The 15,625-nt window shown below is 34.9% G+C and overlaps 2 protein-coding genes across 6 annotated transcripts in view; both read right to left on the bottom strand.

The window, feature by feature from the left end:
* BRCA2 (BRCA2 DNA repair associated) overlaps positions 1-15,625 on the bottom strand; it is a 54,838-nt gene that overhangs the window by 31,814 nt on the left and 7,399 nt on the right. For 4 of the 5 annotated variants that reach the window (XM_060080121.1, XM_060080123.1, XM_060080125.1 and 1 more), the window contains exons 4-11: positions 13,387-13,495; positions 12,693-12,742; positions 12,560-12,600; positions 12,007-12,118; positions 9,344-9,393; positions 8,969-9,080; positions 7,054-8,172; positions 683-5,632 (exon numbers count right to left, since the gene is read on the bottom strand). In XM_060080121.1, coding sequence (XP_059936104.1) covers positions 683-5,632; positions 7,054-8,172; positions 8,969-9,080; positions 9,344-9,393; positions 12,007-12,118; positions 12,560-12,600; positions 12,693-12,742; positions 13,387-13,495 — 6,543 coding nt within the window. The remainder of the gene's footprint in view (positions 1-682; positions 5,633-7,053; positions 8,173-8,968; positions 9,081-9,343; positions 9,394-12,006; positions 12,119-12,559; positions 12,601-12,692; positions 12,743-13,386; positions 13,496-15,625) is intronic. The other variant, XM_060080126.1, reaches the window with a different exon arrangement.
* LOC132477527 (spermine synthase) lies at positions 9,866-11,522 on the bottom strand. The gene has a single exon (XM_060079921.1). The coding sequence runs from the start codon at positions 11,372-11,374 to the stop codon at positions 10,277-10,279; it is 1,098 nt and encodes a 365-aa protein (XP_059935904.1). The 5' UTR covers positions 11,375-11,522; the 3' UTR covers positions 9,866-10,276.

Raw genomic sequence — 15,625 nt, 5'->3', positions numbered from 1 at the left:
TTCAGTGTCTTTCTCTGTAATGTGAAAGACTGGACAAGAAAAGTTGTGATAACTCAACTACTCTACCAGTCTAGAGTTTTTAAACAGGAGCTAGGTATTTAAGATCATCCACTTAAAAGTTGGAGAGTTAGTTTTTATTTAATTGTAACTAATTAACAGATTCAATTATTTAAGATTACTCCTAGACAGAGATACTAACAGAAAAAAAAAACCAAACATCCAATTAACCTAATAATTGAACTAAGTTGTTAAACATACTACATTTAAAAGAGAAATTAGAACATACTCCAAATGGCATTAAGACCAGAATACTATTTGCTAATGGTAACAACTGATTTTAGAACACTTCCTGGATGAAAAAAAAAAAAAAAAAAAAAAACAAGCTAAGCAACACCTATAATTAGAAACTAACTTTTAAAGTTCTTAAGACCCAGAGTCTGAACCTCTGTGCTTTCTCTCCCTCTCTATGTATATGTACGTAAACAGGACTCAGCCAATGACTTCTTGGTACACAGACTCAGTGATATCACAAGTGAAATCGCATTCTCCCAAACTACACATAAGTCTGAAAAAATATATTCAGTGTATAATATCCTAATTGCTACAACCTAGCACATCAGAATTATTAAGGACTTAATTTAAAAAGTGATTGGGAAACCAACAGGAAATAACAGACACTTACCAACTGTGACAAGTGCATCTCCTCTTCTTTTTCCAATTCCTGAATTTATCAAAACCGTTTCCTCAGTATTTTGGCATGTAAAAAGAGTGTGTTTGCCATGGCTTAGAAGTTCAGAATCTGTCAGCTTATCATCTTCCATAAAGGCTTTGGCAATTTCTACTGCTTCTGTTTCAAAATAGTTTTCTGGATCTTTGGAGTTAGGAGAACAAACGTCTGTATTTGTTTTCATAGGAAGATCAGGAAAAGTTTCAGTTTTCCCAATTTCTATTTTTATATTTTTAGGTAAAGCTTGTTCTTTACCCAAAAGACGAATGTCCTCAACGTGTGATACATTGGTTCCTGACATCAACTGTTGTTTGTCTTGCTTAAACTGAGAGAGATATGGAGTAGCTTTAATAGCATGATTATTTTCTGAAGAACCATTTTCAATGTTATAGTTGTTTGATAATTTAAATTCTTTATTATAGGCTTTTCCCATTTTGGAGTTTACAGAGTGTTCTGAGGTTCTCTTATCAATACAAGAAAGAGGAAGTATCTTTGATACATCTTGTCTAGATGGAGGTGAATGATGAAGACTACATTCAGTTCCAATTAAATCAAATTCCTCGAACATTCCTGTAACTTTGCAAAAGGCACTCTCAGAAACTGGAACCTGTTTTCCACTTGCTGTACTAAATCCAGAGAAAGCAGATGATAGTAAATTTGGGGGGGTATGTATCACAGTATTTTCTTCTACTGCAAACTTGTTTGAATGTTCTTCATTACTTTTAAATGATACTTTGGGAAAGAGTTGCTTAGCACTATCTTCTGTCTGAGAAAATACCTGTCTTGCCTTTTGTAATGCAGCATCTGATACTTGTACAGATTTTCCACTTGCTGTGCTAAAAATCCCACAAACATTTATAGAAGAGACTGACTTGTGACATTTTCCCATGTTAAATTTACATTTATCAGAAGTTTTCAAATTAATATGACAAAGTGGTGTTTTAGAAACTGTCTCCAATCCAGATATACTTTGGTCATGTTGTAAAATGTGTTCACTTTGAATGTTAGGAAAAACCTCGTGTGAATGCATACTATGTTCTTCACTATCTGGAGAGTTAGGAAAAATAATATCCTCTGAATCACCCAATGCCTTATGAGAACCTGTCACAGTTTTTGTTCGGCCAGTGCCTGATTCACTCACAGTGTTTTGCTTAGTTACCTTGCTGCAGCTGTCTGTAAACCTCTCTCTCACTCTTGTTTCATGAGAAACAAAGGCTATTTTATCACTTGCTCTACTGAGTGCAGGTTGCTCTGTCTCAAAATTATTTGCATCAGATATGGCCACTTCAGCAGCTGTGTTTTTATTTTTGCATGGTGAAGAGTCAGTCACAAGTTTCTGAACACTATCTTTGTCTACAGCTTGTGGGTTTATGTTTGCTTCTCTTACAGTGGATATTACTTCAGAAAAACTAGTGTTTTTCCTATCTTTGACATTCCTCACTACTGACTCAATATCAGAATTATGACCTTTATTTTTTGAGAGATACTCTGACTTATTAAATAACTCATTGGAATGAGAAAAATCAGAATGATATGAATAGCTGTTAGACATGCTGTTACTTAAGGAAGTTGAATCTTGTTTTTCAGAGAGATTTTTGTCATTTTCAGTTATGATACTGTTTGAACTATTTCCACATGAAGGATTTCCTACACAATCTCCAGGATATTCCTTCAAACATATAACCTTGGCAGAATTTATTTTTTCTAGTTGATTATTCAATTCTCCTTCTCTAATCCATTTTTTGGCTTCAAATAGTGAAGCCTGACTCACAGAAATTTTTCTACCATGTCCTGTGTAAAAGGCTAAAGCTGAATTTTCAACGGCTGAACAAGTGGACTGATCTGTATAACAAGTTATAGGACTTTTTCTTGTTTCTTCTATATTTTCATGTACTTTAACTTTCAGAGAGATACTATTTGATATCTTGAGATTTTCAGTTTGTCTGTATAAATGATCACTTAAAAGCCTGGGTGGCATGCATGTCTCCTTAGAAACAAGTTTTTTCTCCTCTAGAGAATACTGCATTTCTTCATGCTTTGGGGCAGTTATTTCAACTGTCTCACATGCTAATTCAAGCCCTTCTTTACATAACTCTCTGTCCTTTAGCGTCTTTGCCCCTTGATGGCTGAAATTAGTGATTTCACTACTATCTTGTTTTTCATCAAAAAGATTTTTCACTTTGTCCAAAGATTCCTTCGCAATTTTTACTTTTTTCCCACTAGCTGTATGAAAACCCAACATGGTTGGTTCTATGATCTTTTTGATTTCACATTCAGGTCTCTGCTGGAGAGTCAGTACTTGATTTTTAATACCAACTGGGTCGCCTCCTTTCAATATTTTATTTTTGACCATATCTGTTTCCTCATGACTTGAAATGTCTATTTTGTTGATATTTACGCCAGAAAGTAATTCAGAATTTGAGGAGTCTGAAAAGTTATTCAGTTCTGCAGATTTTTCATCAAAGAAATTTACAACTTTATTTAAAGACTCTTTAGAGACTCTGATGTTTTTCCCACTTGCAGTCTGAAAGGACAAATCAAAAACATCAAAATCTTTTATATTTTGCCTCATCTTGTTAGTGGTTGACTCTTTTTTATTTGACATATTAACATTAAATGTTTCTTCAGCTTTCACAACTTCCAAACAAGTTAAATCTGACAAACCTTTAATTTGAATGTTTCCCTCCTTCATAAACTGGCTAGATAATTTTAGATGTATGTTTTGTTGATCAATACATGGCAAGCCATTTTCAACTTTATGAATATAAACTGTATCATTTTTACTTGAAGCATTGCCATCAGATTCTAAGTTAGAAACAAAACCAGTACATTTGTTATCTTCATTTTCAGTATTTCTCCTGTAGTCTTCAGTATATTCTTCGAAAAAAATGCCAGTAGTCATTTCAATGTTATTTTGTAGCATTAGTTGGCATTCATTATTTTTCTCACTTAAATTTTTATCATTGCTGTAATTTTCTACCTTAAACATCGAAACATCAGAATCGTTACACTGACTTGAAGAGAAACTTCCTGGATCTACTTCTGCAGGAGTTTCCTCACTAACATTCTCAATGTCACCGAACAGTTTCATGGCTTTCTGCAATGATTCACTAGAAACATTCAGTTTTGTGCCACGAGCAGAATAAAAGCCCCTAAACTCCACTTCATTTTTATCTGTTAAATAACCAGAAGCACTTTTGTTACAGTTTGTTGTTGACAAGCAAGCCAACTTTTGCTTACCTCCAACTATACCTTTACATTTCTTGCTGCTACCTACCTGACTGAGAGATGGGGCATTAATTGTGAGATGAGGATCAACATCTTTCCATTCCTCAGAAGTGGTATTCAAGACAGTTATCTGGTTTTCAGGCATTTCAAATGGATTACTCTGTAACATGTGGCTTGGTTTTCTAAACTGCGTGAATTCAAACTGACTTCCCGATTCTTCCAATATAGTAGAAAGTTCTGTAATTTCTGCCTTTTGGCTAGGTGTTAAATTATGGTTTGAGTTAAAGTCTTGCTTTAAAGATAAAACGGGAGGAGTTGTGTGACTATTTCCACTATCAGAAACAATTGCACTACTCTGCACATATCCAGATACAGTATTAACTGACTGTGAATCAAGTTCATGAGGTCTGCTTCCTTTCTTTTGATTTTCTAATGATACGGTATTTACAATTTCAACACAGGCTAAGCTAGTAGGATAATGTTCTTCAATATCTTTGAAGAGCATTTTACTTTTCTTAATGTTGTGTTCAGAGAGCTTTATTTCTTTATTAGAAGCTGTTCTGAAGCCACTTCCAAAATTGTGACTTGAAATCGAATCTGAGAGTCCTGCCCATTTGTCCATGCAATCATTATTTCTGTTTGATTTCGTATCTATATCCAATGAGACATCTGACTTTGAATCTTGACCTAGAGTCATTTTTGGTGGTTGCTTTACACTATTTCTATTCTTCTCTGCAAGATCACGGACTACATCTGATGAACCAAAATCTTTTGTAATCGACACTTCGGCTGCTTGTCCGTCATCTATGTCTGTACATGCTACTATGGCAGAGTTCTTGGGAACAGGTTCTCTTAAACAACTGAGGTCTGCCTCATGAAGTTCCTTAATGTTTCCTAAAACAGGAATATTCCTTTCAGTAGTTGTTTGAAAGACAAAATTATTCTCTTTGTCTGGGAAAAGTTCTTCAGAGTTTGGAGTGACATTTATTTTTGAAATTAAAGTAGTTTCTTCTTGGTCTTTTTGGATTACTGTGAGATTTGTATTTTGGTTGAATTGTACCTTCATAGAATGTGATGCTTCTGTTATGTATTTTTCAGGTGACAACAGCTCAGCTTTTTTATAATTTTCATTTATAACACATGTTTCTTGATTCTTTTCCATGGAAATACTTTTGGTTAATTCAAAACCAGCTTCACAATTCTCAGACATATTATATGATTCTTTTCCTCTAGAAATCACAACTGGATTTGACAGAAGATCCTTGGAGCTAGAAGTTAAAATGGTGGTATTATCATGGCCATGTAAAAAGCTTTCCTGGGATTGGAAGAGAATATCATTACATTCCTCTGAATGTGGCAATGCAGGGTGAAATACTGCAGGCAATACTTTTTCCTTTATATCTGAAACTCTCTGGCTTTTTGGGTCATCTTCACAGTGCTTTTCCTGCAAGCATGACACATAACCAGTTTCTGTGGTTACAAATGACTGCAGTTTTTCCTTATTAATTTTTGCTTTTTTATAATCAAGATCCTGAGATATTGTTTTAATATTATTAGAACTGCTTTCATTATTAGAACATTTTCTCATAATTGTCCCAAAAGAGCTGGTTACAGACAAAGCTGGTTCTTCAGAATCATTCTGTAAACAGTTTTTTTTAACAGAAGAATGCAATAAACCTAAGCATAAAGACACAAAGTGACAAGATGAAATTGCAGTTCCATCAATCACATTCACTAAATATTTTCCACTAAGTTAAAAAGGTAGTGTCTAAAACAAGAATTACATGAAAAGCAAGAAGTGAATGTCAGGTTTAAAAGAATTCTAAATATTCTCTATTTTGAATTTATTACATTTCCCAACTAAAGATATATAGGACCTAGGTTTTTTTAATAGTATTTATCAACTCAATTAAAATTAGTATGTAGTTCAAGAAAGCAGCTAGCTGCCATAAGTAAAATTCAAAGTAATTTTATTGGAAAATAAAATTAGAAAAAATTCTTTGCTAATATTGATGTAATAGGAATTAGAAAAGCAAGGCAACTAAAAGGAATTAGAAAACTGACCATTTCCTTTGGTTAATTCAGTCTTTCACATTGAAAAAAAAAAAAAAAACCCAAAATGAACTTTTGAAAAAAGGTTCTTCACATGAAAGTCCTGAAAGATTACCTAATGTCAGGCAAATGGGTTAAACTGCTGTTTCGTTAATTTTATTGACCCTCTGAATTTCCTACTAACAAGTCAAAATTATTAATCTCATTTCATTTAATCACTAACCACTACTACATATTAGCTGTTTCATTGGTTTTATCTCTGATATATACAATATCAAACATTTTTCTCTGGAAATTAACCTAAATCTCAAACTGTTCTCTACTCCAGTTCCACCAAACCTATTGTTCACTGAGATACTACCACCCACTCAAATCTTCACACAGGGAGATAAAATCACCTTTTTAACATACAGTATAGTTACTGGTAAATAAACTGTTGCTCAAATAAAAAATGAGTTTCATTGTGCACACTCCTGACACCCAGAGATATAGTGATAACTCTAAGCAATCTCTAAATATTGAAGAAAACTGTGTAATAACAACAAAAAAGTCACTATTTTATGACTGCCTTACATTAAACTTAGCTGGCAGTTAGCTTTTTTCTATTTTTTACATGCTTTAAAGAAAATACATATTAAATAGCACAACATATTTACAGAATTGTCCAACTTGCATATAATAAATACTGAAAATTAAAGCAGGAATTAAGTAGCCAAGCTCTTGATGTTTATGAATCACATGCTCTGTCTCAAGAGTTATGATTATATATATACTATGCAAATTAATCCAACAAGTTTGAATGAAATGATTCTGAACATTGGTAATCAAAGGCCTAAACAACAATGCCTGATACTGAATATAAAATACAGATTTAAAATAAACCCAAAACACTACAGAAGAAAAAACTACATAATGAAAGTAGGAAGTATGTTTTTTAAAAAGGTTGAAGAAAGAGATTCACATATTCAAATAAGAAACTTGTCACCATCCATAAACTAGACACACTATACACACACACACACACACACACACACACACAGAGGTACCTGAATCAACGTTTGCAAATGTATGTGGTGCTTCCAAAGGCTTTGCTTCAAATTGGACTGAAGAGTTAGTTAGTTCTGATTCTTGGTCTTTCTGCATTTTCAGTCCTTGATAAGATGTTTCATCACATATAGCATAAATGAACTTTTTTGTTTTCTTTTTCAAACTGGATATTAAACCTGCGTTCTTCAAAGCTATAGAAGTATGTTTGGTAGTGGCTGGCCAGCTGCCATTATCAACTGAACTTGTATGTAAAGAATCCTCTTTCTGTGAGCAAACAGTTTGTACTTCCGATCCACTTTTAGAGGCTTCTGGTTCTTTTTCAAAGTTTGCATCAGTCATATTACTTGAGAAATCTGCTCTGAAAGTCTTTTCAGGTGATTCACTTATCCTGAATACAGACTTCTTGATACCCTGACGTGGAGCAGCTATTAGAGAAGAATCAGATAGTGCTTGCTTTCCCACAACAGTGGAATCTTCACGAGACTCAAGACACTGCCCTTCATCTCTCTTTTTTACCACTGGTTCCTCATTTAATATCTTCACTGTTTTTGATATGCTTGAAATATGCAGCAAAGAATTTTCTGAAGTAATGAAGTTGGTAGGTTCTTTCTCTGTACCTATGACATCTTCTTCTGAATTATTTTGGTCACAAGAAGAAATATGCAGTAGGGATGTTTTCTCCATCTGGGTTCCATTTAGACCCACGAGGGTTAGCTGAGACCATTCAGAGGCTGAAGATGGTACAGTTTCTCTGGAGATTTTGTCAGTTCCATTCCCAGGGGGCTTCTGATTTATTACATTTGAATCTAATGGATCACTGTCATTTGGCTCCATTTCAGGTACAAATGAATGTTTATTTTCTGTCATTTGTATTTTAGCTCCTTCATATTCATCAGTTTTTGTTTCATTGAAAATATTTTTCCTAGTCTTGCCAGTTTTTATGTTTTGTAGATTTCTTGTTTTATATTTAGAAACACATACTGGGAAACTATCATCTTCAGAGATATCTGTAACTGTTTCACATACTTCATCTTCTAGGACATTTGGCATTGACTTTTCAAAATGGTCTTTGCAGCTATTTACTTTACCAAATGAATCCTCTAACATTTTCTCCAATCCTGTTAAAATATAAAGCAGAAGCATTATTAATAATGTTTTATAACACAGCCATATAATTTATACTATTCTCAAACCTTTTTCATAGAAATAGTATACACTGAATAACACATAATTTAGCATTTAAAGGGTTATCCTGAGTGCTAGATATTTTTTGGGTAGGGAGGCACCAACCTTGCCCTGTTCTTCTGGTCAAGACTGATTCCAGTGTACTCAAAGCCTTTTATTCATACTCAATCCCTAATAACCTTTCTTTGCCAGCTCTACACAACTGAAACTCAAGTTTACTATATATACACAACTTAATATTCTAAGATTTATCAAACTAGAAGTTCCAAATTTTGTGGCCCTACAACCAGCAATAAAATCTGATTTTATACATACATACACACACACCCAGATATCCAATCCTACACATTTATACAGATATACACAAATACTAAGAATATGCAATATTCTAATGACCTGATTAGGTAACTTTAGATATATCTGCAACCATACTTACTTTCTAATTAGAAAATAAGGTTTCACATTTAATTAATCATTAAGTCTTAATCTGCATCTCTGTGAGTTTTGAGTTATGGGTTTTCTTTTGTTTTTGTGTCACAACAGCATCTTTGAATAGTATTGTCCTAGTATGATGTTTAAACATTTTCATCTAAATCAAGTTAGTTTCTATCCTCAATACCTTCAGTAATCATGAAAGGAGAAGCAATGTGTTTTCTCTTCAAGAAAAGAGGCGCAATATTTCAATGATGTCAGTTGAAAACAGTAGTTCAATTAAACAAAAGGACTTACCATGAGTTTTAGCTTCTGTTTGAGTTTTGTTTTCACTGTCTGGCCCAGAAGGGATAAACGTAATATTTTTCTTCAGACTTTCATCATGGTTAGAAGAATAGCTTTTCGAAATCTGCAAAAGTTATGTTTTAAAATCACTAGTATAAAAACTCTCAGTATGCATATAGTATATTCAACTTATTCTTAAACAGAGAGACAGCAAAGTTTCATAGTAAGTCAAAGAAAATCACATATGGAAACAGGTTTAGAGACTTCCTCAAAGGCTTAGATAAATCATAAATTAGAGAATGAAAAATGCAAGATAAATAATTTTTCAAGGCATTCTGAAATTATATGCAATTAAAACAGCATAATCAATTTGTCATATTTACTTACAGCAGTACTATCATTAGGAAATACAGTTGCAGATGCTTCTTCATCTCTGACTGTAAAAAAAAAAGTTCAATTTACCTATACTGTATCATATGTCATACATTAAAGTTCATGTAAAACATGTATTTTTTGGTCAGACATCAAAAGAAACATGCACTATTGGATTAAATGACACATTTGAACCAAAATTAATTGATCGAAGTATAGTAATTAGAAAGGTCAATCAACACAGTGGATAAGCTGTGCTCACAATTCCTTAGTACCACTGATAAAGTGGTAAGAAACTATGGTTTGCTGATCCTGACTTGAAGGTAATAGTGTCCACAAGGTAATACTTGAAGGTAATACTGTCCACAAAGGCTTGGAAAATCAGATGAAGCTGTGAGGTCATGACATAAAAGCAAAAGCTTGTAGACTTTAGTATTTTTTTTTTTTTTTTTTTTTTTTTTTTTTTTCTCATTTGTAATTTTAATCGAAGCATTGCTATTCATTTTTTAAAGTCTTTCCTTATAAGCACCAAATTTTAATACCTAGGTCAATTTGGGGGGAAATGAAACTCCCGTCAAGAGCTCCCCTCCAGAAGAAAACAATGATGTTCATTCCTCCAAACAATCAAATTCGAAGACTACCAAAACAGAAACAAAGAAAGCCCACACAGAAAAACAAAAACAAAAACAAAAATCACATTCTCGAGGTTCAGTGCATTTAGCAGCCTTCACTGTACTGTCTCATCATCCTTCAGCTGACTTTCAAAAAAATAACACCCCAGTTCATCAAAATATACATTTTCCATTTGATTTTTAAATTAAAAAATAATTAAAAAAAGGAAACTTGAAGGAATTCACAATCAATTGCCTGACTCCTTTCGATGTCATGTACAGCATACGAAGGTCAGGAAGGCTATTTGCAGCACACATGATTAGGGGAAATTGATTTTCAAGGTTTAGCTTTCTTCCAAACAGTGTAAAATACCCACAATTCCAAGTATGAAGGGACACAGACGATCTCCTTCGAGAATTCCACAGGACAATACAGGCGCCCCAGCTGTTCTTCATAGAGTGACAGGGCTTCCGTCAAATTGACACAGTTCCCCTGTGTAAAATATTTCCCATCCTGTTTCAATACTTTCATTGAGAGGTCAAGAATCAGTCTGAGAAACTCCCATGTGGAATCTTCTTCCGGAGATGTGGAGATTGGAACAGCTGTCAAATCATTAATCACATAATCAAACTCTCTCCCTTCTTTGGCGTACCTCTTCAGTACAGGAATACAGTCTTCTATTAGAACCTGATAGCAGTCTCCTTTAAGATTGTCTAGGACATCACCACATGTTTTCCGCATGTATTTCTTACATCCGTCAATCACCATTTGGTCAATCTCTACCATAGTGACCATCTTTGGTTTCAGTTTGACTATTTCACATAATATGCCCCCATCTCCACCTCCTAGAATCAGTACATCTTTGCCAGTGTAATCTTCTTTGCCGCTGCCCATGATGGCCCGGGTATACGCCAGATCACTTTCCGCCAAATTAACATCCCCACTGAGGATGAGAATATTTCCAAATTGTTTTGAGTGTAAAATTTTAATGTTCTGGTAAGGTGAGTCTTCATCATACACCACTTCATCTATGTCGTACTCAACCAAGCGGCCATCTGCAGTGGGCCAGTATCTGTCAATGGCCCCTCCTCGAACTATGGGTGGTAATCGCTTCACCCGCTCAGTACTGTCCTGACTCATTTCTTTCATTCTTTCTTCTACTTTGTTCAAAAGACTGTCAACTTCTTTGCCTTGCGCATCACCGTCGTAACTCTGAAGGTCCAGCAACACCAATCCATGCGGGTAAATTCTCAAATTGGCAAAGCTGCCGTTTTTGTTTATGTAGGTCGCTAAATAGCCATGTTCCTGCCAGGTGTGCACCGACTCCATCATCCCCTGCTCCTGGAAAATGGACTGGAGGCCTTTCAGAATGGTCTCACCATCAGCTTTGGCGCCGAGCATGAAGTCAAGGGTGCTGTGCCGTGCTGCTGCCATAGTGAGGCGAAGCCCTGGGCCATGCCTGGGGGAGGCGGCCGGGGAGACTGGGGGGCCGCGCGGCGTGTCAAGCTGCGGCCGGCGGGGAGTGCGCCGCGCCGGGGAGGCTGAGGGTAGGAGGTAGGAGGGACCGCGGGGAGCCACCCGGGGCGCGGGGGCGGGGTCGGGCCCGCCTCCGGGAGGGAGGAAGCGAGGACGCCCGCAGCCCCGAACTGACTTTAGTATTTTTTTAGATAACAATATAGTTGAAAGGCATATCATACGTTAAACATTTCTTACTTTTCAACATGCTTTTACCTATATTATTTCATCTCAGCAAGAAAAGAAGAAAATTAAATGCCCATCTAAAGAGGAATCAACATGGAATGTATTTTTCCTAGAATAAAAAAAAATCCTGGTCTGTGTACAAATTAATTTGATTCCTCTAAAATACCATTTAATGCACTTGAGATTTATTTCAATCTACACTAAACAGAATAAAATTATTCTGAACTACCAACACACCTATCAAAAACAGTATTATCTAATCTGATTACTATCTAATCATCTTTTCATATTTGTTTTTGGACAGAAGCATTACAGATGATAATTTATCAACATCATCTTATATAATACATATTTGCTAGTATTACCTATGAGCACAGTAGAACTAAGTGTTGGTGGTGTGGCCAAAGAACTTGACCAAGACATATCAGGATCCACCTCGGCTCCTAAACTTTCGGAAATACGTTTTGGTGTCTGACCCTGAAAATAAAGAAAATAGTTTATTTCACAGAAATACACTGATGATTAAGAATATTTTTTTGGGCCTCCCTGGTGGCGCAGTGGTTAAGAGTCCGCCTGCCGATGCAGGGGATACGGGTTCGTGCCCCGGTCTGGGAGGATCCCATATGCCGCGGAGCGGCTGGGCCCGTGAGCCATGGCCGCTGAGCCTGCGCGTCCGGAGCCTGTGCTCCGCAACGGGAGAGGCCACAACAGTGAGAGGCCCACATACCGCAAAAAGAAAAAAAAAAAAAAAAAAAAAAGAATATTTTTTCATTCACTTATTTTTTTAATTTTTCATTTACTGAATGCCTATGTGAATCAATCTCAAGTACAGACCTGTAAATCTCAGGGCAAACTTATGACACTGCTGTCAAATTCTCAATTACTACATAGTAAAAATAAACTAGGCAGAATATTTACCTTCATGAGCTTTGGTGTATGAAATAAACTTCCACATATCACTGGGGATAAAACAAGGGACAAAATTACTAAACTTTATTTTTATTAAAATTTAGAGTATTTGAAAAATAAAGAGCCTTGTTTTTAATCATACCTGACTTTTCTCTTTGTGGTGTTACATATGTACATCGTAGAACAACAGGACTAAAACAAAACCAAACAAATCCCTCAGATTATTTCAAAAGAGAACAAAAATAGCAAAAAGAAACAAAATACTAATCTTACTTAAAAAAGGACTCTCAGTCATATCAATTATTAGAATTATACTAGTTTGTAATATTTTTAGATTACTTTTTAAAAAGTAAATATCTCATGAAGAATTAAGTAACCACTAACTTATGTTTAAAATCCCCATTGAAAGTAATGTATAAAGTACTCACAAATTTTAGATGTTAGGAATTGTATATTTTGAATTTAAAAATTATATAAAGTGACTCTATAATAGCATCATATTCTCTCCAAAGATTCAAAGTACACAAATTATTTTAAACAGGATATTTCAAAGGCATTGCTTTTCATCAATAATATTTTTGTTACTTAAAAATTCCATGGATACACAGGAAAATAGTGAATTCAATGTTATAAGAAAAACAAAGTAAATGTTTCTAATGTAAAAATTATTGTATTAAAGGACTCAATCTAAAAGGAAATTATTTTAAAATAGAAGATCCTCTACCAGGCTCTACAGCAAAATATTACCATGAAAATTAGATGCATCTGTATATAACAAACATTACATGTAGGAAAACGTTTCATTTAAATATTTTAATATAATGACTTCATCATACCTTTCACTAAGAGAAGAATTTGGAGGTGGGCTGGTAACATCATTTACTTGATTCATTTTCGCCTTCATTGTGCAACAACTTTTATGTTTACCACTGGCAATGTCCTTTCCTGAAACAGTGCAATAATTTAGTGAGGATGTGTATGTTCTAGATTGTGAATTTTTATTCTCTGGAAGTATTTAAAAACAAAAAGCCTCATCTATATTGGGAAGGAGAATATATGGGGAATTCAGTCTGAACTGGTTTCTCAGTTTGCTCACTCCTCTCAAAAAGGGATGTCTCAAAGGATGTCCGTCCCCATTCAACAACTATGTGACGCATACAACAAGCCCAAGACAGTTTGAGTAATACAATTCAAGACAGAGCTTTAACCACAAGGAGTTCACAGTATAGTAGGGAAAACTGTTTGAAATGTACACAAGTGGAATACAAAATAAATGTGGCATGACTTGTCATTAAGTTACACACAGTACTATGGTATCTTGACAGGTGAGAGTAAAGGAAAAGACATTTACTGAAAACCTACCAAAGTACAAAACTCTTCTGCTGAAAACCTCTCAAGATCTTGTTTTCAAGATTGAGTTCAAACTCCATAACAAAACTCCCTAGTAACAAGGCCTTTCACAATCTGATTTAATTTTTACGATGACATTCTTTCACAACCTAATTTTAGCCATGTCCATCCACGTGCATATTCTGCAAGGATGTTCTCTTTCACTCTAGGCCTTTGTACAAACTGTTTCTTTCTACCTCTTTTTATTTCTCTTGACCTAGATTCTCTTCCAGGTTTCCATTTTGAAAGTTCCTCCTCCAGAAATCTTTACTGGTCCCTAAGGTGAGACTGACTGCCCCTCTGATGTGTTCCCCACAGAGTAGTTTATCATACACTGTTCCTGTTTCCCCTATTAGACTGTGTGCTCCTTGAAGTAGAGAACTTGTTTTATTTATCACTGTATCCTTAGAAACTACAATAATGCCTGATACATTGTAGACACTCCACAAATACTGGCTGAATGAATTAGCAATGATAAGAAAAGTGGGGTGTAGACAGTGACACATACTTGTGTCTGTTCTTATTGAACACATCTACTTTCTGAGACAATAATGTTTCTAAAGCTATATGTGGCTCTATCAAATCCAATTTATAGTTTTTCAACATTCCTATTTTCTGTATCACAAATTTGGCACTTGAGGCGCTTATTATTACTCTTAAAAAATTCTTTTAAAAGTAATTGCTTTATAGCAAGAAACTAACACATTGTAAAGCAACTATACTCAATAAAAATTAATAATAAAAAAATAAAAATAATTGCTTTAATTGTTCCTATAATCTCTAACTTAGAGAAGCTTTGGGGAAAATAAGCTGCATTAGTGTTAGTGAAACAAAGCAAAGACCAAGCTGAAAACTATTTGTAGCAGCCTACTCAAACATTGTGTTATATTCTCCTTTCTCAAGAAACAGGCAATACACATAAGCCAAATGTACGTGTAAATTGCAAACCCTTCTTCAACAAGATATCCAATCTCCTTCTCTAAGAGACTTTTAGTTAAAGATACTGAAAAGTAACTAAACCTATTTTGAAATTTCACCTTTTCCCTTTTCTTCATTTTAAGAAAGATTAAGGATCTTTCTTAAAACAAAGATCCTAATCAGAACAAACAAAAACATGGACTTAAAAAAGAAGGCAAACAATGAGATACCACTACACACCCGTTAGAATGGTGTATTTAGATTAAAATCTAAAACACAGACAACACCAAATGCTGATGAGGATGTGGAGCAAGAGAAGCTCTCATTCACTGTGGATGGGAATGCAAAATGGTAAGGCCACTCTGGAAGACAGTTTGCAGTTTCTTACAAAACTAAACATACTTCTAGGATGAGATCCAGCAATTGTACTCCTAGTTGTTTACTCAAATGAATTGAAAACTCAGGTCCACACAAAATCCTGCACATGAATGTTTATAGCAGCTTTATTCATAATTGCTGAAACTTGGAAGCAACCAAGGTGTCCTTCAATAGGTAAATGGATAAACAAACTGGTACATCCATATAAAAGAGCATTATTCAGTGATAAAAAGAAATGAGCTATCAAGCCATGAAAAGACATGGAGGAACCTTACATTGCTAAGTGAAGGCAGTAACTATATGACATTCTGGAAAAGACAAAACTATAGACAGTAAAAAGATCAGTGGTTGCCAGGGGTTTAGGGGGAAGGAAGGAAGGGTGAATAGGTG

The sequence above is a fragment of the Mesoplodon densirostris genome, chromosome 17 (genome assembly GCF_025265405.1).
Source record: "Mesoplodon densirostris isolate mMesDen1 chromosome 17, mMesDen1 primary haplotype, whole genome shotgun sequence".
Taxonomy (NCBI): Eukaryota; Metazoa; Chordata; class Mammalia; order Artiodactyla; family Ziphiidae; genus Mesoplodon; species Mesoplodon densirostris.
The sequence above is the reverse complement of the archived record's forward strand: the minus strand, read 5'-3'. Positions and strand labels throughout refer to the sequence as shown.

Excerpts from the sequence above, each read along its gene's own strand:
- LOC132477527 (XM_060079921.1), bottom strand. The coding sequence starts at position 11,374 with ATGGCAGCAGCACGGCACAGCACCCTTGACTTCATGCTCGGCGCCAAA.